The sequence below is a fragment of the Diaphorina citri genome, unplaced genomic scaffold (genome assembly GCF_000475195.1).
Source record: "Diaphorina citri unplaced genomic scaffold, Diaci psyllid genome assembly version 1.1 scaffold1555, whole genome shotgun sequence".
Taxonomy (NCBI): domain Eukaryota; kingdom Metazoa; phylum Arthropoda; class Insecta; order Hemiptera; family Psyllidae; genus Diaphorina; species Diaphorina citri.
Genome location: NW_007378981.1, coordinates 8071 through 32334, shown reverse-complemented (window position 1 = coordinate 32334; position 24264 = coordinate 8071). Strand labels below are relative to the sequence as shown.

The 24264-nt window shown below is 37.8% G+C and overlaps 3 protein-coding genes across 3 annotated transcripts in view; 1 reads left to right on the top strand and 2 right to left on the bottom strand.

Moving 5' to 3' along the window:
• Positions 1-2095: 2095 nt before the first annotated feature.
• LOC103516372 (nuclear pore complex protein Nup153) overlaps positions 2096-24264 on the bottom strand; it is a 26093-nt gene continuing 3924 nt past the window's right edge. The window contains exons 4-11 of the mRNA XM_026828788.1: positions 22660-22883; positions 21270-22413; positions 20858-21180; positions 20516-20691; positions 18988-20335; positions 18280-18398; positions 16673-16799; positions 2096-2902 (exon numbers count right to left, since the gene is read on the bottom strand). Coding sequence (XP_026684589.1) covers positions 16733-16799; positions 18280-18398; positions 18988-20335; positions 20516-20691; positions 20858-21180; positions 21270-22413; positions 22660-22883 — 3401 coding nt within the window. The 3' untranslated portion in view covers positions 2096-2902; positions 16673-16732. The remainder of the gene's footprint in view (positions 2903-16672; positions 16800-18279; positions 18399-18987; positions 20336-20515; positions 20692-20857; positions 21181-21269; positions 22414-22659; positions 22884-24264) is intronic.
• On the top strand, positions 2787-5381 carry LOC103516376. The gene is made up of 6 exons (XM_026828789.1): positions 2787-2796; positions 3113-3255; positions 3332-3811; positions 4034-4393; positions 4434-4641; positions 5344-5381. The coding sequence occupies exons 1-6, from the start codon at positions 2787-2789 to the stop codon at positions 5379-5381; spliced, it is 1239 nt and encodes a 412-aa protein (XP_026684590.1).
• LOC103516375 lies at positions 6997-10484 on the bottom strand. The gene is made up of 4 exons (XM_008481337.2): positions 10464-10484; positions 9491-9746; positions 8794-8958; positions 6997-7259 (listed from the first exon to the last, which is right to left on the bottom strand). The coding sequence occupies exons 1-4, from the start codon at positions 10482-10484 to the stop codon at positions 7009-7011; spliced, it is 693 nt and encodes a 230-aa protein (XP_008479559.1). The 3' UTR covers positions 6997-7008.

The window sequence follows — 24264 nt, the reverse complement described above, 5'->3', positions numbered from 1 at the left end:
CTTGCTAAGATTTATGGAATAAGATTTATTTATAACTACACAACCATGTTCTTTTTGACAGAAGGCAGAGAAAAAATCAACAGGTCAGAAAAAGAATACACCTTGAAATAAGCGTAACTTTTACAAAAAACATTGTAGGTAGAATTTCGACCTCTAAATATATCAAAGTGGAAGAAATAAAGAGTGCCATTTTTTTGTCGTAGATACCTACTATAGGTACAAGTAAAATGCTTTGTTTAGACCAGTGGTTCTCAAACTTTTTTTGCATGGCGCCCCCTTTGGGCATAATAAAGAGTGCCATTTTTTTGTCGTAGATACCTACTATAGGTACAAGTAAAATGCTTTGTTTAGACCAGTGGTTCTCAAACTTTTTTTTGCATGGCGCCCCCTTTGGGCATGTTCTCTATGATTTGTTTCAATGTCTTTTTGACTTATTTCAACCTATTTCATTACATAGGTTTAACTGAACCTGTAACAATTTCAACACCATTTGTATGGGGTAAAAGAAAAGGGCGGGGTTTAATTAAAAGATAACAACTTAGAAAATACATCAACAATATAATAATTAATAGTCCATTAAATTCAAAACATAAACAAATTGAAATATCATTTCAAAAAAGTACACCTTCTTACTTCATTTCAGTAAGAATATAGTCCATTAAATTCAAAACATAAACAAATTGAAATATCATTTCAAAAAAGTACACCTTCTTACTTCATTTCAGTAAGAATAAAAAAATAAAAATTCTTTTTAGGGCCAGGATTTTTTATCATTACCTTGTTATTACTTAAATTCTTTACAAGTACACAAATCGAGAAAATAAAATAATAATTAGAAATTAAATAATTAAATACACTGAACTCAAAATAATTTCACACTGGACATTGACAGAGCTACAAGTTCCGGGGTTCGAACCTGGAAACTTCTGCATTGAATGCAAGCAAGCTTGACATGTACCCATATTGTGGGGGACATGCTTTGCAATGAGCTCTAGGACCCGTCCAATGCTACCAACTTAAACGAAAAATTAAATTATAAGTAGTGGTTTAGATTGGAACATTTTCACGTTGGTAAAAAAAATTAAACGTGTTTTCCCCTCAAAGTGTCCAAATTCTGTAAAATACATGTTCTATTATAATGATCTAAAGGGGTTCGCAATAATGTTATCATTTGGGCACATGATTTTGCAAGAATAGCCAACATTTTACAGTTTAATTCATCAATCAAATGAAAATGTTCCCATTTAATTTGAAGTCCGGCCATGCCTTTTCCACAAGTTTGGCCATGCCTCGGGATGAACTAGCGGGATTCCGGAGCGAAGCGACGGAATTCAGCTAGTGTCATCATATAGGCACATGATTTTGCGAGAATAGCCAACATTTTACAGTTTAATTCATCAATCAAATGAAAATGTTCCGATTTAATTTGAAGTCAGCCCTAGAAAAAAGATGAGGGCAATATTTTGACCTCAAATAAGAGCCTCAAAAATATTGCTCGATAAATTCACAACACTTGGGGCTGGAGCGCGTTTTTCAGTTCATATAATAAGTTTACAATCCATGTACACAAAGGGAAATATACAAATGACTATGTACAATACAAGTAACCTAGTCTTGCCTCCATGTTCGTGGGAACTTGGACTGCAAGAGAATCGGGTTCAAATCCCGGCGGGGTCAAATAAATTGACATTGTCAGACTGAAGCAATCGAGATATTTTTTATCTGAGAGGCACAATGCCTTCATTGGCGAAATGGCCTTGAGAAAATAATGTAAAACAATTATCAAGCAATTATATGTTGTCCGAGGTTTAGGCTTGCTTGGTTCACTATTGTACACGAAATTTACACTGGTATTATTCACATCACTGTCTTGATTACTACTGACCGACAGCAATGAAGTTTCACTACTGATGTTGAAGTTCCGACACTCAATGGGATCCTAAATTGACATTGTCAGACTGAAGCAATCGAGATATTTTTTATCTGAGAGGCACAATGCCTTCATTGGCGAAATGGCCTTGAGAAAATGATGTAAAACAATTATGAAGCAATTATAGGTACAATAATCGGACTCGTTTTGTACCTTTATACACTCCTTTTCTTACACCTAATGTGATTACGAGCGGGGAAAAAATTCCATTCGTCAAAATAGAAAGACCGATACCTACTTGGACAAAGTATTGGTTTCGCCAAAGCTTGAAATTTGAAAATTCAAAAACGGTAATATGGTTACATACAATGTATGAGGGGGAACTCATATACTTAACGTAACAACAAAAATGAGTAGGTAATGGAAACACAAGATGCAAAACTTATCTTTAACTTCAGAAGATAGAAAACAGAAAGAACTGTGCTCGAAAAAACAGACGGTAATCAAAAGTCAAGGAACATTAAACAGAGAAAAGGGGAAAGAGATAAAGACTGAAACTTTAGGAGAATCACACCCAAATATAGCCGTTAGTATCCTAACCAGAAGCTAATATTCAACTGTTTCCTTCCTCAAGATCTTTTTATTAACTCTGGAATACCAGGTCGTTAACACCACAGTCAACTTTATGTGAGACATTTTTGTTGTTATATCATCGTGGGATTTTAACCAATTTAAATCCCACTTTAAAACGAACACATCAAACACACATAGAACCCAGAATAGAACCGTGCTAAGCTCACTGTTTCCAAAGGTACATCCTCTGGTATCTTTAGAAGGGCGCACGCAATCTTCACCTGTAGCAAATACTAAACCTAGTTCATAATCTTGGACCCATTACTACTTTTACCTCGCTAAGATGCAGTCATGTAAGTTCCTTCTACACATAACTTTTGCTTAGTCTTCAGGGGATAGTGTTTCAAGAGATGAAGTTTTGTTTTCTTTACACTCAAGTGACCAACTTCCCGAATCAACCTAAAAGAGATGAAAGAAAAATCAAGATTAGAAAATGGGTCCCAAATCAGCCTAAAAAAATTAAAGAAAAATCAAGATCAGAAAATGGATTTAGATATTACTTCTCTAGGTACAGAAGTATTTACAAGAGATTTGTCTTTTTTCAAGGGGTTTTGTCATTTTTGAAATAACAGTGTGCTTTCTCTTTTCAACCATGTTTTTCTTTTTCAGACATCTCCATCAACAGGGAACGCTTCGATCTGATCGGAGTGACGCTCAATGACGTGTGGAACATCAAATGCAACATCCTCAACATCGGTAACGAAGAGTATATGTATTCCCTTCGCCATGCATTCCAGAAGTTCCTATCCCACTTGCATCATCCTCAACATCGGTAACGAAGAGTATATGTATTCCCTTCGCCATGCATTCCAGAAGTTTCTATCCCACTTGCATCAGGAACCACAGCGGCACAAACGTTTCTCCTCCGGGGATATAAGCACTTGGAGTGTGCCAGAGTCCCCGATACCGAGTAAAATACCACGGGGAGAGTGTAGAAGTTTCGAAGATAACGAGCACGACTTGAGTGGCGTTTATTGCCGCTCGTTTGAAGGCAGTTCGGAAAAGCAAGCCACGTCAAAGTCAGGAGAGAAGAAAGAACCTAACGCTGCGTCAATACCTTCGCTCCGTCAAGTGAAAAGACCAACACGGGAACTGTATCAAGTGCAGACAAGTGCTAAAATAGCTCTGCTCTCTAAACATGGAAACATTGATGAGTCTGGAAAATCTGCCAATGAGAACAAGATCCAGTATGACCCTAGCATGCAAGGTATATCTGTTACTCTGGACAATCAGAAGAATACATCGGTGACCAAGATCAAGACAACGCTTGGTCGAGAAACGATCTCCAAGTTTACGCCAAGACAAGTGGTAAGTTGTTATTCAACTGATATTAACATTAACATTTTGGCTTGATTTCCGTCTCTATCTCTGGGACATATTCAAGAAATCGGCTTGTTTTTTTCCCCCAAGGAAAGACAGTTTCTTTGAATACACGATACTTATTGAAAGCGGTACAATACCTATAGTAGAGTGTAATAAGTAGTTAAACAGGTGGTTTTGTTGTTGTAATGACGTTTCATTGACTTTCAGATCCTTAACAAGACTCGTGAGAGGATGAGTCATTCCTCAGGGACAACAGAAAGTGACACATCCAGTGAGACAATCGACAGCGCCAACGACAAAGAAGGTAATAATCTAAAACCCACACCTAAGAAGAGAAGGGAGCGGTCATTTCGGGATGTTCTGAGCTTGATTCAAAACACATTGCTATCTCTGAAAGTGGAAAATGGTGCGACGCCCCTGAGTGACTCCAAAACTCGGAAGAAACTGAGAGTTGAAAGTCCATTTATTAAGACCCATGACCTGAAAGTGGAAAATGGTGCGACGCCCCTGAGTGACTCCAAAACTCGGAAGAAACTGAGAGTTGAAAGTCCATTTATTAAGACCCATGTGAGTCAGTAGGTTAATGGATTTTCTCTTGTTTGTTCAGTTCTCTGCTCTCCTTCAAACCAGCAAAGGCTGTCCCCCAGACATTATCAAGACATTTCAGGACAGTATTGTGTCAACACTAGATGCCATAGAACGAGTTCTTTCCAGTCAGGAGGATAACAAAAATTCCAAGACAAATGTGACCACTGAAATTGATATGAACATGATGAAGCTTCTGCTTCGAGAAGTTTGCAGCTATTTGTCTCCAGGTAAGTTATTTCTGTATGACCGTGTGAAGTTGGTAGTGTGTCTGCCTTGTAAGCGCTAGGCTGCGGGTTTGATTCCCACCCGGGGTGAATTTTATCCTGATGGGATAATGTTCGTTCTTGGAACAGCTGGCTTTCTCCTATCCTGTCTTCCTTCTCTGATTTCGGGACAATAAGACCATAGCAGTTACAGTTCCCTCTGTCAAACCTCTTAAAAAAAAATAAAAATAATAATAATAAAAAAAACATTATGTGAATAATCAATGAAGTAAAAGTACATCGCTTTTCATTTAAGTGAACTTGCCTCATTGAGAGAGAGAAAAAAAAAAACTTTTTTGATTGGCTTTTAAGCCAATGTTTGTTTATAACAAAGTTTTGCACTTACATGATCTGTTGAAATTATTGGTTTAACTTTGAAAGCTTTGTTGTAGTCTCAAAAAATAACCAAACTGTTAAAAGTTAAATAAAACAAGTACTACTTACCATGTGATTTAGATGGACCAAAAGAAGTTCTATTGTTAGAATTGGATGCTACATTATTATGATTGGGTATGCTAGTTGTTTTGGAACCAGATGATATTGTATCTACATGGTTGATTTCAACTTGCACTTGGGTAGAGTTGGGATTGGAAGTCGGTGTGTAACCTTCATTTTCCTCTGTACCTTCAAACCACCCTGACACCCAGCTTGATGGAATATACTCAGCTACTTTGGATGTGATTCTCTTTGCAAAAGATGACTAGAACATTAAAAAAGTAACAAAATCAAAATTAAAAATAATCATATCTGTAACATTATTCCCAATAAAGCATAAAGTATTTACATTAAAGCTGAGATGATTTATTTTTATTCAATCACAACCAATTACACTCGAGAAGAAAATCAGGTGGCCGCTTAGGAATGATGAGCAGATAAGTAAAGGGACTTTTCAGTCAAAAACAAACAAAGACATATTACCTGGAACTGCTAAATGTTCGGGAAATATCACACAGCAATGGGATCCGAGAATGATATATCAAGGCAGGGTTCTGGTTTGTTGGGTTGTACTAGGGGAATATCTATAACGGGTAACGTGGATACATTGAGTACAGCATTGGGGAGATTCACTTGACTCTCTGCTTCAGTTTGGACCTCTTCATTTCTACTCTTACCTCTCCTTGCTCGCTTCATCTTCTCCTTGAGACTACGCTTGGCATCATTACTAACCAGTGAATAGTCTAGATCCTCATCTGAGGAAGAGGAAGACAAAACTTCTTGAATGCTTTGAGAGAGGACATTCTTACGTTCACTTCCCTTCAACTGGATCAGATTAGTATTGACTACGGTGGGTATCTGAAGCTCAGGGAGTTTTCTCTTAACACCATTCCCCATTGCAGCACCTCGTAATGAAGCAGGTGATGCATTCACTTCCTCTGGTCTTGGCATGGTCATGAGCCGAGTGACTGGGGTCATAGCATTGATTGTTTTCAGAATGTTCTCTGCTACAATAGACATTTTTGGTAGGGTGGTGGGACTGGGGTTGACCTTGGACTGGTTGCATAGAGAAGTTCTACGTAGGGAAGGTTGGAACACACTGGGTGAGGTGGTAGACTTGTTGGAGCCTAGTGAATATTTCCTATACGTTGAGGCACCTCCATACATTGTGCGTCCTGGGTTGTTTTGAAGGAAGAAAAAAATATTAGTAGATAGGCAACGTACGTCTGTAGGTTACGTCTTTTGTACCTAGGTTGTACCGATAGTAAAATTTGTACCTATGAACTATGAACCTTGCCACTTACTAGGTCTAGGAACCCCGGGAAATAATCAAATAAAAATTTGTTTTAAACTGATTTAAGTTATTTTATCCCAAACTTTTATCACCCCAATTTATATTTATGTGTTTATTTTTTAAAATATTATGTAATATACATTGAAAACCTTCTAATATTCAAAGGAAAAGTCTCTGAAAAATTCGAAGAGCCTACGCAGCAGCGAAAGTGTTAAAGCTTTGGACGAGAGAAACGAATGAATATGAAACAAGACCCCTTCGGTTCTCTCTGGTTATGCAATGAGCAGTACACACATGTGTTGCAAACTTTTCTCAGGGGGATTTTGAGGTATCTACGTACCTACGTCATCGTCACCCCAAATAAGTAGGTAGGTAGGTAACCTATTTCATTATTATTATTTTTACCTACCTACAGTGTTATCGGACAAGTAACAAGTAACTGATAGTGATAATGATAAAATTTGTTTTGAAATTCTGCTAGTGCAATATGGTGTGTGTACTTTGTTACTATCACTCAGCTCCTCTGGAATGTTCAATGTTATCCCTAAAATTTTAATTTTACACTTTGCAAAATCTAAATTGTATTGTTATACTTTACAAATCTAAGATAGCATAAAATAATCTCTCACCTTGTTCAGACTCGGTGAGCTTGTATTGAATAGAGATGTGTCAAACTGGGGCCCACTACTCTTGTTGTGACTCTTGGTTATCTCCTCAGTCGGGATTTGACGATTGGGGAACAAAGATTTGGACTTGCCCAGATCCAGACCTCCTCCCACTCGCAGTTTATTGGATTGGGACACGAGTGAGGAGCAACCACTAGTCGACTCACCACTTTCTGATCCATTGTCACCTGCACAAGTAAAAGTAATAAACATTAGCTTGCTTACTTACATACTTTCTGTGTCTGGTACAATGTCACCATTTAAATTTAAATAAATCTGTCACTCTCAGAAACATACGACATTAGCTAAAAGGCTGACATCTTAATCCAAGTGAGTAGCAGCAATAAATAGCAAATATTCAACAAAAATTATTTAAATGGAAACACCTATCATAATGTACTTAGGAACCAGTAGAAATAACCGTTGGATGCACCAGTCTCCCATCACTGATTTGGATTCTGGCTTTGAGTAGGTTTAGAATGTGCACAGGACTATCTGGGACACCAAAACTATTTCAGAGTGCACTAAGGCTTGATAGATGTAGGTATAACAAGCTGGGCCCGTCCCTCCAGGAATTTTTCAGCCCATAGTTTATTTGATCATGGTTAAGTAAAGAAAAACAGTACTAAGCTAAAAGGCTGACATCTTAATCCAAGTGAGTAGCAGCAATAAATAGCAAATATTCAACAAAAATTATTTAAATGGAAACACCTAACATCATAATGTACTTGGGAACCAGTAGAAATAACCGTTGGATGTACCAGTCTCCCATCACTGACTCAAATTCTGGCTTTGAGTAAGTTTAGAATGTGTACAGGACTATCTGGGACACCAAAACTATTTCAGAGTGCACTAAGGCTTGATTGCGATTGTAGATGTAGGTATAACAAGCTGGGCCTGTCCCTCGAGGAATTTTTTAGCCCATAGTTTATTTGATCGTGGTTAAAGAAAAACAGTACCTATGTACCTACCTAATTTGCTTAATATTAATTTTATTATGATTATTGATTTGATTTTACTTTCATGTAATGATTTAAAATCAAGACTAGAGTCCGTTCTCCCTTTATTCCTTTTAATGTTTCCTAATAACTACCTACCAATAGAATGTTTAAGTCACCCATCCATTTATTGGCCTTGCTTGGCATAGCTTAACATAGGTGATGCTAAAACCAATCTTAAATTATTGACTGAAGTGTTATCTAAAACTTTCTCACTTTGAGTTCATAGGTTGTCACATTTAAAACTTGATTTTTCTTCTTTCTCTCGGTTTCTTTCTGTGTCGTGCTGAAGTGAAAGTGTTAAAATTGTGTGTTTAGAAGAAGAATAAGGAAAGTTCATTTGTGTGAGAAAATGTGAAAAAAATCCCCCAAAAACCAGTTTTTTGGCTTTATGGTTTTCTGGACAAAATTTGCACCACCACTTTCGTGTTCCTGGTAAAAAGACCTTTAATTTGATATATAGGTTGACCAGGTTTGGATGAGTCCTTATACAGGGACAGACCGACTGACAGATGACACCGAAAAAAATACAATAGCCTGTCTACTATATCTTTTTTTTATTACTATTGTAATAAAAAAAAAGGAAGGATGGGCTAAAAATGTAAGGCATAAAAGACCAATACTTTAAAATGCCTAATAAGCCTCCTTTCACTATGTCTTTGGATTGCTAATATAAATGAGTTACTATTAGGCCAAAGAAAGAGGAATTTCTCTCAACACTTACCATTACCACTGGGCAGTTTGTTGGGAATAAATGCTGGTGTAGATGCAACAAACAGGTTATGAGTTGGTTTGCTTGGCTGACTAAAGCCACTTGGTCCTGCAGCCTGATAATCTCTAGGATGTCTATCTGAATTTAAAATTGGACTGCATGTTTCATTACCTAGAACTGAAACAAAGTAATGGAGTATGGCCAATTAATTCAATGATCATAAAAAAAAATAAATCATAAAACATTATGTGAAGTTGGTAGTGCATCTGCCTTGTAAGTGCTAGGCTGCGGGTTTGATTCCCGCCCGGGGCGAATTTTATCCTGATGGGATAATGTTTGTTCTTGGAACGGCTGGCTTTCTCCTATCCTGTCTTCCTTCTCTCTTCGATTTCAGGACAATAAGACCATAGCCATTACAGTTCCCTCTGTCAAACCTCTTAAAAAAAAATAAAAATAATAATAATAAAAAAAACATTATGTGAATAATCAATGAAGTAAAAGTACATCGCTTTTCATTTAAGTGAACTTGCCTCATTGAGAGAGAGAAAAAAAAAAACTTTTTTGATTGGCTTTTAAGCCAATGTTTGTTTATAACAAAGTTTTGCACTTACATGATCTGTTGAAATTATTGGTTTAACTTTGAAAGCTTTGTTGTAGTCTCAAAAAATAACCAAACTGTTAAAAGTTAAATAAAACAAGTACTACTTACCATGTGATTTAGATGGACCAAAAGAAGTTCTATTGTTAGAATTGGATGCTACATTATTATGATTGGGTATGCTAGTTGTTTTGGAACCAGATGATATTGTATCTACATGGTTGATTTCAACTTGCACTTGGGTAGAGTTGGGATTGGAAGTCGGTGTGTAACCTTCATTTTCCTCTGTACCTTCAAACCACCCTGACACCCAGCTTGATGGGATATACTCAGCTACTTTGGATGTGATTCTCTTTGCAAAAGATGACTAGAACATTCAAAAAGTAACAAAATCAAATTTAAAAATAATCATATCTGTAACATTATTCCAATAAAGTATAAAGTATTTACATTCCAAACCTTGAAACTAAAAAATAAAATTCAAAGCATTCTCCAGTTGTCATCACTTCTGAATCAATACCACCAAATTCCCTAGTAGAAAAATAAATAAATAAATAAATCAGTATATCAGTTTATCAGTATATCTTTTTTATTTTAAATATTTTTGACTGGTATTCGCAAAAGTTTTCACCAACAAGATTTTGCTTGGAATGGGAAGCGACTAGTGTTCAATTTCAGAGCTAGCTGCCTATCTAAGTATTTCTGTACTTCAAATTAAAATCTATTACTTCAGCAAAAATAAAGCAGATTGGAAGCACAAACAAAGCAATAATCATACAAAAAGATCAAGTTCAACTGTAACCGTCCACTCAGTACTGTAGGTAAGTACATCCATGAAGTTTAGTACAGTTAGCTTGGAAGGAGCCATAAATAATAACCTAGCTTATGCAATGTACAAGGGAGCAGTTGAAAAACTGGATCAAGAGCATGGCTTGCATGTATTCTAACCAGTTGAAAAGAGATTGTTAGAGTAAGAGATTGTGCGTCCTGGGTAGAATGGAGACAAGTTGACAGACTGGAAAAATAAAAAATAATTGACAAGCATTTCAGATGAGAATAGAAAGATATTTCTTCAATAATTTACATTCAAGGCACAAAAGATCATTCTGCTAGCCCGGGAAATCTACTACCTACCTAGGTAGGTACTATTTAGGTAGATACTATTACTACCTACAGTACCTCGCTTCACAATAACAATATTAGGTAGGTAGGTGGGTAGGTACGTACGTACGTACCTACGTCTACAAAATTTATTTTTCATAGAAAATTTAGTCGAAAATATATTTAGGTACTTGGATCAACTTTCACAGAAATAATTAGGTGATCCTTTGATTGAGCTAGACAGCACTAATGTACGGCATTTGGTGGGGTATAAATAATGTACCATGAAACTGTGTTTCGTGTTAATACCTATAAGCCGTTTGGCGCTTCGAACTCTTGACGTTCGCGCACCTCCCAGCACGCTTGATTAGATATTTCGGAACTGGATGTTGGTGGTTCGAATCCAAGTCAAATCAAAAGATCAAGAAACAACGTTTGCGACTATTTTTCATTTCGTGAAAAAGGTTATAAGTACTAACAGGAGGATGGTGAAGATGGCCTGAATTAACTTCAGTTAAGTCGTCTTTTTTTTTCTTTCTTTTTTTTTCAATGCAGACAAAGGTAAAGTACCTAACTACTTTAACTTTATGGACAAGGATACTAATGCATTTCTTATGACTTATGACCGCCTTACACCTCTAATAAAATGTGTAGCTATTAGCAATGTACGGGTTTCGATTTCCACCTAAAGCAATCAGCAGAATTTTTTGTAGGTGAAATATTTCGCCCACCATAATTAATAGGTATTAAATAGCTAAGTACAAGTACAAATAAGTTATGATTCATACCACATACCAGGCCGAATAAATTAATTTTTTTGTGCAGTACCCTATACTTATTGTCTATTAAAGATTCCATAAAGGTACCTAATATACGTACGAGGTACTTACGAATTCGCAACCATAATAACGTGCAAAGCAAATGGGGAATTTGAAGAGAGAGAAAGTCTCGAGGAATCCCAAATATTCGAAAAGTAGGTGTAGGTTTGAGGAGGATTTTAAATTTCTGAGGTAAATATAGGTACTACCTAATTTGTCTATAAGGAAAAAGTGGGGATTTTATTTCAGCAACTCCGTAAAGCTGAAAGCGTAGGTATCATTAGGTACATACCTACCTACCTACTAGCTTCTACCTAATAAGTCTGGAAGTCCCGGGGTAAAATTTCCGACAGAGGTGTATTTTTTAGTCTGTGCTGTGATTTTCATTACATTGTGTGAGAAGCTCTTCAGGTTCACCAGAAATAACAGGTAGGTTATTTGGATTTTTCTCTTGCAGAGAAAATTTTAATGAGATCTTTGAAAAATCCAAAAGTTATACTGGAATACACAGAGTTACCTACCCGTCAGAAGACGAATACTGGCACCAAGTTTTCTCTTCTGTACGTATAATCGTCACAAGGGTTCACAAAGCCATGCATATCCACACTCGCATCGCCTGTGGGAACAGATACCTCTCGAGGATTCGCTATGTGCTATAGGTTACTGGTACCTGACTCATGTAACCTGCCGAAGAAATCAAGTTTACTTCTGGCACTACTTTCTTCTTTCGCCGTTTGGTTGGAGAATTCGGTCCGAGGTTTAGACAGTTTAGACTCAGTTATACCGCGCATCTGAGCCAAGTCGTATCGAAAGAAGCGAATGGATTAGCTTCACGCGAAGAAAGAAAGAAAGTAAAACGCGTAGTTTTGTTATCACAGGTGTTAAACCGGTTCGGAGATTCCTTATTTTTATTTTTTAATTTTGAAAAAAGAAAAATAATGGATTAAAACTATTAAAAGTGTAAAACAAATAGGGAACTAACGAAAAATAGGTGTCTTTTTTTTAAAGCGAAAAATGATCTTTCTATTTTCGTAATCTAAACGGCCCTAGGGAGCTAGGGAGATGATGTCTGTGTCCCTTGTGTCATACAGTCATACAGCACTGGTCCAATCTCTTAAGATTCGCCACTGTTTCAATCTCTTAAGAACAGAATGGAGCCAGTCTAATTCATTACCATGGAACGCACTACATTTCCGCAAACACAATAAGTTTATCCCGAGATAAGCGATCTTCTCTTGATTTTTCTCGCAATGTTCGTTTTACTTCCTCTGAAACAGCGAAGCGTGTTGTCTGGAAGCTTGGAATAAGAAATATTGTGCTTTCCTTCAGACCAAGGGTTGTTTTATTTGTTTTAGTGGGTCAAAATCCCAATATCACACCATAATTGTGGCCCAACTTGAAATACTTTTGTGGTCCATTGGAAAAAGGTAAAAAGACCGGAATTATTTGACCAATGATAAGCTCCTGAACCTTTCATAGAGGTCCAAAATTTCCGTACATCCTCGTAACTACACTTGGGAAAAAACAATCAAAAGGGAGAAAGAAAGGGAAGCAAATAGGTATCTTACGCTTTCAAAGCAACTTTTCCTATCGAATTCCTAGAGAGCTATAGAGACCCAGCTCAATATAGTCTCAATTAGAGCTAGAAAATCAATGTCCTTAATGACCGAACATGTTCCACTAGAAAATCTTAATGACCAAACATGTTCCACTAAGTGACAAATGATGACAGACATCGGAGCAAAAAGTTGTCTTGCCACTAATCGAAGAGAGAAGGAAGACAGGATAGGAGAAAGCCAGCCGTTCCGAGAACGAACATTATCCCATCAGGATAAAATGCGCCCCGGGCGGTAATCGAACCTGCGGCCTAGCGCTTACAAGGCAGACGCACTACCAACTAAGCTAACTAGGCTGGAAAAACAATCAAAAGGGAGAAGGAAAGGGAAGCAAATAGGTATCTACGCATAAAAATACGTGGGTATAGATATATAACTCAAAATGTCAAATTTTGGACTTACTGCCCTCTTTTTTAGCAGGGCAGTAATCAGGTCTTGTGCAATATGACAAGAATCTGACATGGCCTGTTCTTTACTATCTCTAGTTATCAGGAACACTTTCTATTTTTATTTTAAACCCATTTTATTATATTTTTATTACTCTTACATTTATATTGGAGTCTTTTGTTTATTCTTCCTTTGTTTTTACCAGTTCTCTTTTCATAATTTAAAAACTTTGAAATGTTTCTCTGGGAGGAAGTTGTTCATTATAAAATTCTTTTGAAATCATTAACGTTCTTGAGTCTACTAAATTTATAGTAGGTAATTTAAGTAGTATGTGTACTTAGGTTTTGCCGTTCATTTATAATCTTCTGTGTGTTTTGCTGAAGGTTTAGGTATAATATGAATTTGTAAGATCCTTCTTCACTTGTTGTTTGCTTGGAAGCTGAAAATGTGTCTAAATTTAAAGTGACGTGTGTCTAAGTGACCGGCGCGTAACGTGACGGTAGTACGTTAAATGCAGTTTCCAATGGACCACGAAAGTTAAGCAACGTTTTGCGTGGTTAATATCCGGATGGGTGACCATCTGGGAAATCGGGTGTTACTGGAATAGCTTTTGCTCTTTAGTCCCAAGTCCATTCTGCCCACTCTGGCCTGACTTGACCAACTGAGTGAAATGGACTTTCAGTAACAAGGTTAGAAGGTCAATTTCCATAATAAAATATTGAATATAGCTATAGAATAGGGGGAAACAAAGAATATTACTGGATGATAATAAATTATCTAGAATTGTAGACCAAGACTAACTCGACCAAAATATGATACCAGCATAATTCGACAATAATGAGGTAGTACCTACCGTCTTTGAAGGAAATCAGCATTATAATGTCTCTTCTATTCTTTTCCTGCTGATAAGACTATGATGTTTTGTATCCTGTTTGCTAGTAGGTCATTTGATACCTCAGTCGTAGGAAATAACCTTGGCTATGCCCAGAGAGGATTTGAAGGTAATTTTAGGTTTTCCGAAAAATGGCTGAATTGGAATCCACTCTTGTAGGCAAAGTTTGAGCTGTCAATCTGCCTCGAACTTTTTTTTCATGTACATAGGTGTAAAATCGAGATTTATCTACCTTTATGAAATGAAATTGCTTATTGCAGAAATATTTGAATATTGCATGAATATTTGCCCATTTCATGAATACCTAATGTTTACTCAGGTCAACATGAATGTCTGTAGTTTTGAGGCATTAGACACTTGTATACCCACACACAGAGATACATTCAATTAGTACAACTGAGTTACAAGATGAACAGTTATCTTTTCGCCAGTCATACTTCTATGTATCCTATATGTTTCATGTAGGTATTTTGTTCTGAATTTCTACGATTTATGATTTCATGTCTGACCCAGCACTAATACCCACTATTCCTCTTTGCCTAAAACTGACCAAATAGCCCTCTTTGCGCTTAAGACTGCTAGGGACTATCTAGTCCTAGCCGACAGTATGAATGAGGTAGTAATTCCAATTTTATTTTTCATTCGTCAGATTCGTCAATGTTCGATACTCAAGGATTCCGAAGTTATCACAGGTGGTAAACCGGTTCGGAGATTCCTTATTTTTAATCTTTTAATTTTGAAAAAAGAAAAATAATGGATTAAAACTATCAAAAGTGTAAAACAAATAGGGAACTAACGAAAAATAGGTGTCTTTTTTTTAAGCGAAAAATGATCTTTCTATTTTCGTAATCTAAACTTTTTTCAACAGGTTTAAAACTTGATTTTTCTTCTTTCTCTCGGTTTCTTTCTGTGTCGTGCTGAAGTGAAAGTGTTAAAATTGTGTGTTTAGAAGAAGAAAAAAGGAAACTCTCCACATGAAGCATACAAAGTTTAAACAAATGCTGAGAACTTTCTCGTTGGAAATGGATTCTTTGGTTCCAATTGTGTTGGTTATCTTGAGCTGTGTAAGCTTGTCAGTACAAATCAAAGGTAAGCTTGGGAAGTGGGCCGGTAAAGCGGAATTAAAGTTATTCCACCTCTGTTACCCAAAAAATGGGGGTGGGGAAAATGTCTATAAAATTTCTAATTTTCCTTAAGGCCTAATACCTATTTATCGGTGGATACCCTTAGATCCCTAGATGCTTTAATTGACTAACAATCTCTAATTTCTCTGATATGTAATTTTGTCATCTCCACCAATTTTCTCTGAAAATAATGTAATTTTGTCATCTCCACCAATTTCTCTGTGAAATGTAATTCTGTCACCTCCACTAAATTGTTCTGGAGGGGAAAGGAGTAAGATGTCATTTACCTAATTATTTTGTAATTCGTCTCTCATTCGTAAAGTACATTGATCCGTTATTTCTATAAGGCAGATCAAGAAACTTCGACCCATTCTTGTTTGGAGGATTAAAAATAAATAAAAATGTATGAAACCAACAGATTTTTAAATATACTTGCTCATATTGGAATCATTCATTCAGATTTGTATAACTACCTACCTACCAATGACCGTCCTGCTAAAGTTGGTCAAAGATTTTACCGTTAAATTTTTGTTGACCGTATTGAAACAGGTAGGTGTGTCGTCAAAAGTGGTCGCATTGGGTCATAAAAAGAGCAAAGTTAAGTGAAAAAAGAGCAATGTTAAGTGAAAAAACCTCCGAGCTACAAAGTAGTTAAGTAGCTACTTAACTTAGGAACTTTTAGATCCAGTACTGTGATTAAATATTCACTTGTTTTAGTTTACAAATATTTAAATTTACATGTACCTACCTACATATGAAACATTTTGAAATTTGGGAAAAACATTGAAAATCCTGAAAAGCAATCCCGGTAGGTACCTACCTATTTGTTCTCTATGTACATAAGTACCTATCGCAACCAAGATTAATTTTAATAAAACAATGATGTTGGATTTCACCAATATTTATTTAGTCCTTAGAACTCCTCTTAAGCTAACAGCCAGTTAAGTTCCAGATTTGTCTTTCCTTCGCTTGGGAGGTAGCGCACCTGCCCTGTAAGGTCGCGAGTTCGATACCCACCTAGGCAAAGATAAAGCTGAGATGATTTATTTTTATTCAATCACAACCAATTACACTCGAGAAGAAAATCAGGTGGCCGCTTAGGAATGATGAGCAGATGTGTAAAGGGACTTTTCAGTCAAAAACATTTGTCTTTCCTTCGCTTGGGAGGTAGCGCACCTGCCCTGTAAGGTCGCGAGTTCGATACCCACCTAGGCAAAGATAAAGCTGAGATCATTTATTTTTATTCAATCACAACCAATTACACTCGAGAAGAAAATCAGGTGGCCGCTTGGGAATGATGAGCAGATATGTATGTAAAGGGACTTTTCAGTCAAAAAGAAACAAAGACATATTACCTGGAACTGCTAAATGTTCGGGAAATATCACACAGGTATAGAAACAGTTCACATCCAGTTTCATTTCCTTCTCACAGCTTTCTTGATTCTTCTTGCTCCTATGGAAGATGCGTTACCAGGTTGAGCACTGAAATCAATCAAAAGAAATTAATCAAGCCATTAGTATGCAATCTTTACCCACAAGACAAGAGAGGTGACTCTCTTAGTATGGGGAAGTTTGCATCCATTAATTTCTGTGCCCTAATAAAAATTCTCAGACCTCCTCCCACTCGCAGTTTATTGGATTGGGACACGAGTGAGGAGCAACCACTAGTCGACTCACCACTTTCTGATCCATTGTCATCTGCACAAGTAAAAGTAATAAACATTAGCTTGCTTACTTACATACTTTCTGTGTCTGGTATAATGTCACCATTTAAATTTAAATAAATCTGTCACTCTCAGAAACATAGACATTAAATCAAAAGAAATTAATCAAGCCATTAGTATGCAATCTTTACCCACAAGACAAGAGAGGTGACTCTCTTAGTATGGGGAAGTTTGCATGCATTAATTTTTGTGCCCTAATAAAAATTCTAAGTACCTAATACCACCCTACTAGAAATTACAAACATAAATGGGCTCAGAACTGGCAGAGTTTTCCATTTTACACTCTCTTTTGTGTATATACCCTTGCAATATTGTAATCTATAATTGATGCAAATAAACAAACTACAATTACAATCAAAAGAAATGAACCAAGAACTTAGTATGCAATCAAAAGAAATCAATCAAGGAGTTCGTAGTGTTAAGTAGCCTCTTGTATTTGAATCATTGGCGGGTCCCTAGAGAGCTCGTTTCCGAGTGAATTCTACTTAGCTATTTATTAGAACCCAAGAACAAAGCCCCAAAATAGACCAACATAAACAATGTATTAGGTCAACATAAGCAACTAAAAAAAGTTTTTGGCCAATGGAAAAAAAATGGAAAGTAAAAAGTGTAGATTCAAGGGGTGATTTTATTATTTGCAAATATGACCCCATAGCTTACCTGAAAGTTGGTGCAGGTCCACTCGTGAAGTTGAAGTTGGGTCTAATCTGAGGATCAAACGTAGGAGGGGCTGCAGGACCCCCAAATGAAAACCCTGTATTTGAAGCAGGAGCTGCATTCTGGGAAATCAAACAAACGAAAAAAACATTAAAGCATTAAACCAAAGGAAGGTTTAGTCAGTTTAGTGCAATAGTCCTAAACTAAAATGGACGTGGCACACGAGGGATCAAGAAGAGACTGCCTTAACATAATAAACAAAAGGAAAACATTAAGTAGGGAAAATATTTTAGAACTTGATGACAAATGGAAAAAGTTGGCGCTAGATCAACAGCCTAAACTTAAAACCACTCTACTAAGTGTGGGTGGTACAACATAATATACAAAGACATTTGTTTAAATTTCTAATGAGGTTCAATCTGCCCATGGAAACGTGTTTTTTCATTAAAAACTGACCATCGAAAATTTGACCCGATTACATTACTTTCCTTCCTATAGGATAAGGAAAGTAAAAATGGAAAGTAAGAAGTGTAGATTCAAGGGGTGATTTTATTATTTGCAAATATGACCACATAGCTTACCTGAAAGTTGGTGCAGGTCCACTCGTGAAGTTGAAGTTGGGTCTAATCTGAGGATCAAACGTAGGAGGGGCTGCAGGACCCCCAAATGAAAACCCTGTATTTGAAGCAGGAGCTGCATTCTGGGAAATCAAACAAACGAAAAAAACATTAAAGCATTAAACCAAAGGAAGGTTTAGTCAGTTTAGTGCAATAGTCCTAAACTAAAATGAACGTGGCACACAAGGGATCAAGAACAAGAAGAGACTGCCTTAACATAATAAACAAAAGGAAAACATCAAGTAGGGAAAATATTTTAGAACTTGATGACAAATGGAAAAAGTTGGCGCTACATCAACAGCTTAAACTTAAAACCACTCTACTAAGTGTGGGTGGTACAACATGATATACAAAGACATTTGTTTAAATTTCTAATGAGGTTCAATCTGCCCATGGGGGAGTGGAAATATAAACAGATCCCTCCTATAGGTGCCTTCAGTGCTTTGGCAGCTTGGTGATGAAGCTTGATAAATTAATATAAATAAACAGGAGGGAATGAATTTGAAACCCAGGCCAGGTAAACAATGTATTGTTACAATGACCAATGTCCATTTAGACACCAATTTGGTATTGGAACAAATGTCAGGCTTACTTGCAGATTATAAACCAGTTCAACATAAAGGATACTTCCCCTATAGGCTGAAGGCTAGATGGACTCTGGGATTAGCTTACCTGATTTCCAAACGAGAATCCTGCCGAGGTATTATTAGTAGGTGCCCCAAATGTGAAAGGTGTAGCAGCTGGTGTAGGTGCTGCAGGTTGATTGAATCCACCACCAAACATAGGAGTAGTAGCGGGTTGTGCAGGGTTGCCAAACACATTGCCTCCCGCTGGGGCGGCATTGCCAAACAGAGACACTGTCTGTTGAGCAGGGGCAGGGGGCTGGGCGGACACACTGTTGAAGTTCGGTGTGTTGCTATTGGTAGCACCAAATGAGAAGGCAGGGGCGGGGGAGGGAGAGGCAAAGCTTGGTGTGGGCTGAGCATTGGGTTGCTGTGGTGTAGACGAAGAAGATCCAAAACTAAACACGTTAGCGCTAGGTGTTGTTTGCTGAATAGGAAACGCATTGTTGACTGGCTTACTCGTCGTGCCGAATGTAAACACATTGGCTTCTGGTTTACTGGGGAAGGCAGGGGGAGGTGCTGCATTATTTACTGGAGGAGGATTACTATTCAATGTATTGTTACTATTGGAGGAACCAAAGGCAAATATATTATTCTCCTTGGGTTTCTCAAACACAGCCGCTCCGAAGATGTTGGGTTTTGCTGGTTCAGAAGTTACTGCTGGTTTCCCAAAGTCAATCATTTTGCTAGGAGGGGGTTGCTCGCCATTGCTTGGAGTCAAATTGAAAGTAACTTTCTTGTCATCAAAAGCATTGGTTAGTGGTTTGTTAGGTTCTGTATTATTGACAAGGGCTGGAGCAGCTGTATGACTTTGCCCAAACAGAGAGGTCAAGGGCTTTTGACTATTTGTTGAATTGTTTGACAAGAAGGATGGTGTGGATCCAAACAGAGAAGGTTTCGGTGATTCTTTCACCTCTGTTGTGGTGTTTGGTGACTTCACTTCAACAGGTTTTGGTGTCTCCAGCTTTGTGATGGGACCGTTTGTAGTTCCAAAACTAAAGCTGGTAGTAGAAATAGAGTTGGTCTTGAGTTCTGAAACTGAACTAGCAGGGCTTGCAAAGCTAAAGGTAGGCACAGTTGCTGCTGCCGTTGTCTTGGTGTCAGAAGCAGATGATACAGAATCAGATGACTTGAACATAAAACTAGGTGCAGGGGTTGGGGTAGGAGTAGAGGTGGGAGGTTTCTCTTGTTTACTCGACATTGAGTTCACTAAGCTATTGCTAGTACTAGTGAAAGTTAGTGAGGGTGAAGGTGCACTTGAAGTTTCTTTCTTGTCGGCACTTGAATCTTGAGCTTTGGGCATTCCAAATGAGAATGCAGGAAGAGGGGTAGAAGCAGATTGAGCACTGGTTGATGCTGGGGGAACTCCAAATGAAAACGTTGGAGTAGCACTAGATGTAGAGACGACTGGCTTCAGCACATCAGAGCTACTTGATGTCTTAGCATCTACCTTGTCAATACCAAACTTGAAACTAGGTGTGGAGTCAGAGGATGTAGCAAATGGGAACTTCGGCCCCGACATGGCTTTAGTGGCTGCAGGAGTAGCTGCTGGCTTGGCACCAGGCTTTGCACTAGATGTAGAGACGACTGGCTTCAGCACATCAGAGCTACTTGATGTCTTAGCATCTACCTTGTCAATACCAAACTTGAAACTAGGTGCGGAGTCAGAGGATGTAGCAAATGGGAACTTCGGCCCCAACATGGCTTTACTGGCTGTAGGAGTAGCTGCTGGCTTGGCACCAGGCTTTGCTATTTGAAGTCAGCCCTAGAAAAAAGATGAGGGCAATATTTTGACCTCGACTAAGAGCCTCAAAAATATTGCTCGATAAATTCACAACAGTTAGATATCATACACGCAGGACACTCCCAGTTTCCACTTGGTTTCTTGAATAAATCACCAAAGCCTCCTCCTACAGTACGTTAGATATCATACACGCAGGACACTCCCAGTTTCCACTTGGTTTCTTGAATAAATCACCAAAGCCTCCTCCTACAGTACTACTACTAGATGTAGTCATGCTAGGGGTAGGGGCTGAGGGTTTAGCACCAGGTTTAGGTGTGGTACAACACACACAAGTATCTACACCTGCCTTGTTCCGTACACAACATGCACTACACTCCCAAGTATCTGCAGCAGGCTTGAAACTTTCACTCAGTGGCTTAGTAGTAGTGCTACCTTGTGTATTCTTGCTGAGATCTGCACCAGGTTTAGGTGTGGTACAACACACACAAGTATCTACACCTGCCTTGTTCCGTACACAACATGCACTACACTCCCAAGTATCTGTAGCAGGCTTGAAACTTTCACTCAGTGGACACAAGTATCTACACCTGCCTTGTTCCGTACACAACATGCACTACACTCCCAAGTATCTGCAGCAGGCTTGAAACTTTCACTCAGTGTCTTAGTAGTAGTGCTACCTTGTGTATTTTTGCTGAGATCATTACTGCTCTTAATACTCTCCAGCTCCTTGGTAGTTTTAGGCATACCACATGAAGTGCAAATACTTCCAGAGTTGTGTTTATTCAAACAGATATCACATTTCCAGCTGGTAGCAGCAGATTTTGACTGCTCTCCACTATTATCCACGTTAGATTTGTTCAACACGTTACTAAGGTTTTGGTTGGGCAAGGCCTCCACAGGGGGAAGTGTGATACTTGTCCGAGGTTTAGGCTTGCTTGGTTCACTATTGTACACGAAATTTACACTGGTATTATTCACATCACTGTCTTGATTACTACTGACTGACAGCAATGAAGTTTCACTACTGATGTTGAAGTTCCGACACTCAATGGGATCTGAGAATGATATATCAAGGCAGGGTTCTGGTTTGTTGGGTTGTACTAGGGGAATATCTATAACGGGTAACGTGGATACATTGAGTACAGCATTGGGGAGATTCACTTGACTCTCTGCTTCAGTTTGGACCTCTTCATTTCTACTCTTACCTCTCCTTGCTCGCTTCATCTTCTCCTTGAGACTACGCTTGGCATCATTACTAACCAGTGAATAGTCTAGATCCTCATCTGAGGAAGAGGAAGACAAAACTTCTTGAATGCTTTGAGAGAGGACATTCTTACGTTCACTTCCCTTCAACTGGATCAGATTAGTATTGACTACGGTGGGTATCTGAAGCTCAGGGAGTTTTCTCTTAACACCATTCCCCATTGCAGCACCTCGTAATGAAGCAGGTGATGCATTCACTTCCTCTGGTCTTGGCATGGTCATGAGCCGAGTGACTGGGGTCATAGCATTGATTGTTTTCAGAATGTTCTCTGCTACAATAGACATTTTTGGTAGGGTGGTGGGACTGGGGTTGACCTTGGACTGGTTGCATAGAGAAGTTCTACGTAGGGAAGGTTGGAACACACTGGGTGAGGTGGTAGACTTGTTGGAGCCTAGTGAATATTTCCTATACGTTGAGGCACCTCCATACATTGTGCGTCCTGGGTAGAATGGAGACAAGTTGACAGACTGGAAAAATAAAAAATAATTGACAAGCATTTCAGATGAGAATAGAAAGATATTTCTTCAATAATTTACATTCAAGGCACAAAAGATCATTCTGCTAGTGCAATATGGTGTGTGTACTTTGTTACTATCACTCAGCTCCTCTGGAATGTTCAATGTTATCCCTAAAATTTTAATTTTACACTTTGCAAAATCTAAATTGTATTGTTATACTTTACAAATCTAAGATAGCATAAAATAATCTCTCACCTTGTTCAGACTCGGTGAGCTTGTATTGAATAGAGATGTGTCAAACTGGGGCCCACTACTCTTGTTGTGACTCTTGGTTATCTCCTCAGTCGGGATTTGACGATTGGGGAACAAAGATTTGGACTTGCCCAGATCCAGACCTCCTCCCACTCGCAGTTTATTGGATTGGGACACGAGTGAGGAGCAACCACTAGTCGACTCACCACTTTCTGATCCATTGTCACCTGCACAAGTAAAAGTAATAAACATTAGCTTGCTTACTTACATACTTTCTGTGTCTGGTACAATGTCACCATTTAAATTTAAATAAATCTGTCACTCTCAGAAACATAGACATTAAGCTAAAAGGCTGACATCTTAATCCAAGTGAGTAGCAGCAATAAATAGCAAATATTCAACAAAAATTATTTAAATGGAAACACCTAACATCATAATGTACTTGGGAACCAGTAGAAATAACCGTTGGATGTACCAGTCTCCCATCACTGACTCAAATTCTGGCTTTGAGTAAGTTTAGAATGTGTACAGGACTATCTGGGACACCAAAACTATTTCAGAGTGCACTAAGGCTTGATTGCGATTGTAGATGTAGGTATAACAAGCTGGGCCTGTCCCTCGAGGAATTTTTTAGCCCATAGTTTATTTGATCGTGGTTAAAGAAAAACAGTACCTATGTACCTACCTAATTTGCTTAATATTAATTTTATTATGATTATTGATTTGATTTTACTTTCATGTAATGATTTAAAATCAAGACTAGAGTCCGTTCTCCCTTTATTCCTTTTAATGTTTCCTAATAACTACCTACCAATAGAATGTTTAAGTCACCCATCCATTTATTGGCCTTGAAGTGTATTACAAAATACTAAATAAAAAAAAATACTAGTCCAACTTAATTACGCTCATTGAGGTAATGAACACAAAGCTCAAATACCATTAAGTTGTACGCAGGTTAATTTAAGCTCTATCTGAATACCTCTAATAAGTCCGACGCTTCCTGTTCACCGAAATCAGTCGGTTCGTCTTGGTTGAGATTGGACAAACAACGTAGATGTTAGTCAGTAAATAATGGTTGTTCTGACGGGTCACCATTACCCATTCACCAACTCTCTTTAGGAAAGAAACCGAATTATCCATTAGCTAAAATATAATCGTTAGGTTTCTGTATCACCTTTCCGCCGAAGTAATCCGTAAATGTCATAACCATAAATACGAATTTAAAATCGGGTAGGAAGAAAAAAAAAATAAGTGTTATCATATTTTTTTTCCTATATCATCTGTCCCCGATGACATAAAAAAAAGCCACAGCTATACAGTCAGCCAACAGGGGCATATTTCCGATAGTTTGGAACCATTGGAATATATAGTTTAATTTCAGAAAAATGGTCCTGTGCTTTCGACCACCACGTTTAAAACAGGTCTTTTGGTCATTTCGTTTTTGACCAAAACCCCCCCTAAAAAAAGTAGTAAAAGAGTGTGTTTACTCGAGACCTAGAACTTTAAACAACACTTTGATACTTGTAGTTTACACTCTTTCAAATCATGTAAAAGTCAGTTATTAAATTCTAACACAAAATCGTAAGTGATACAATTCGATAGGCTCCG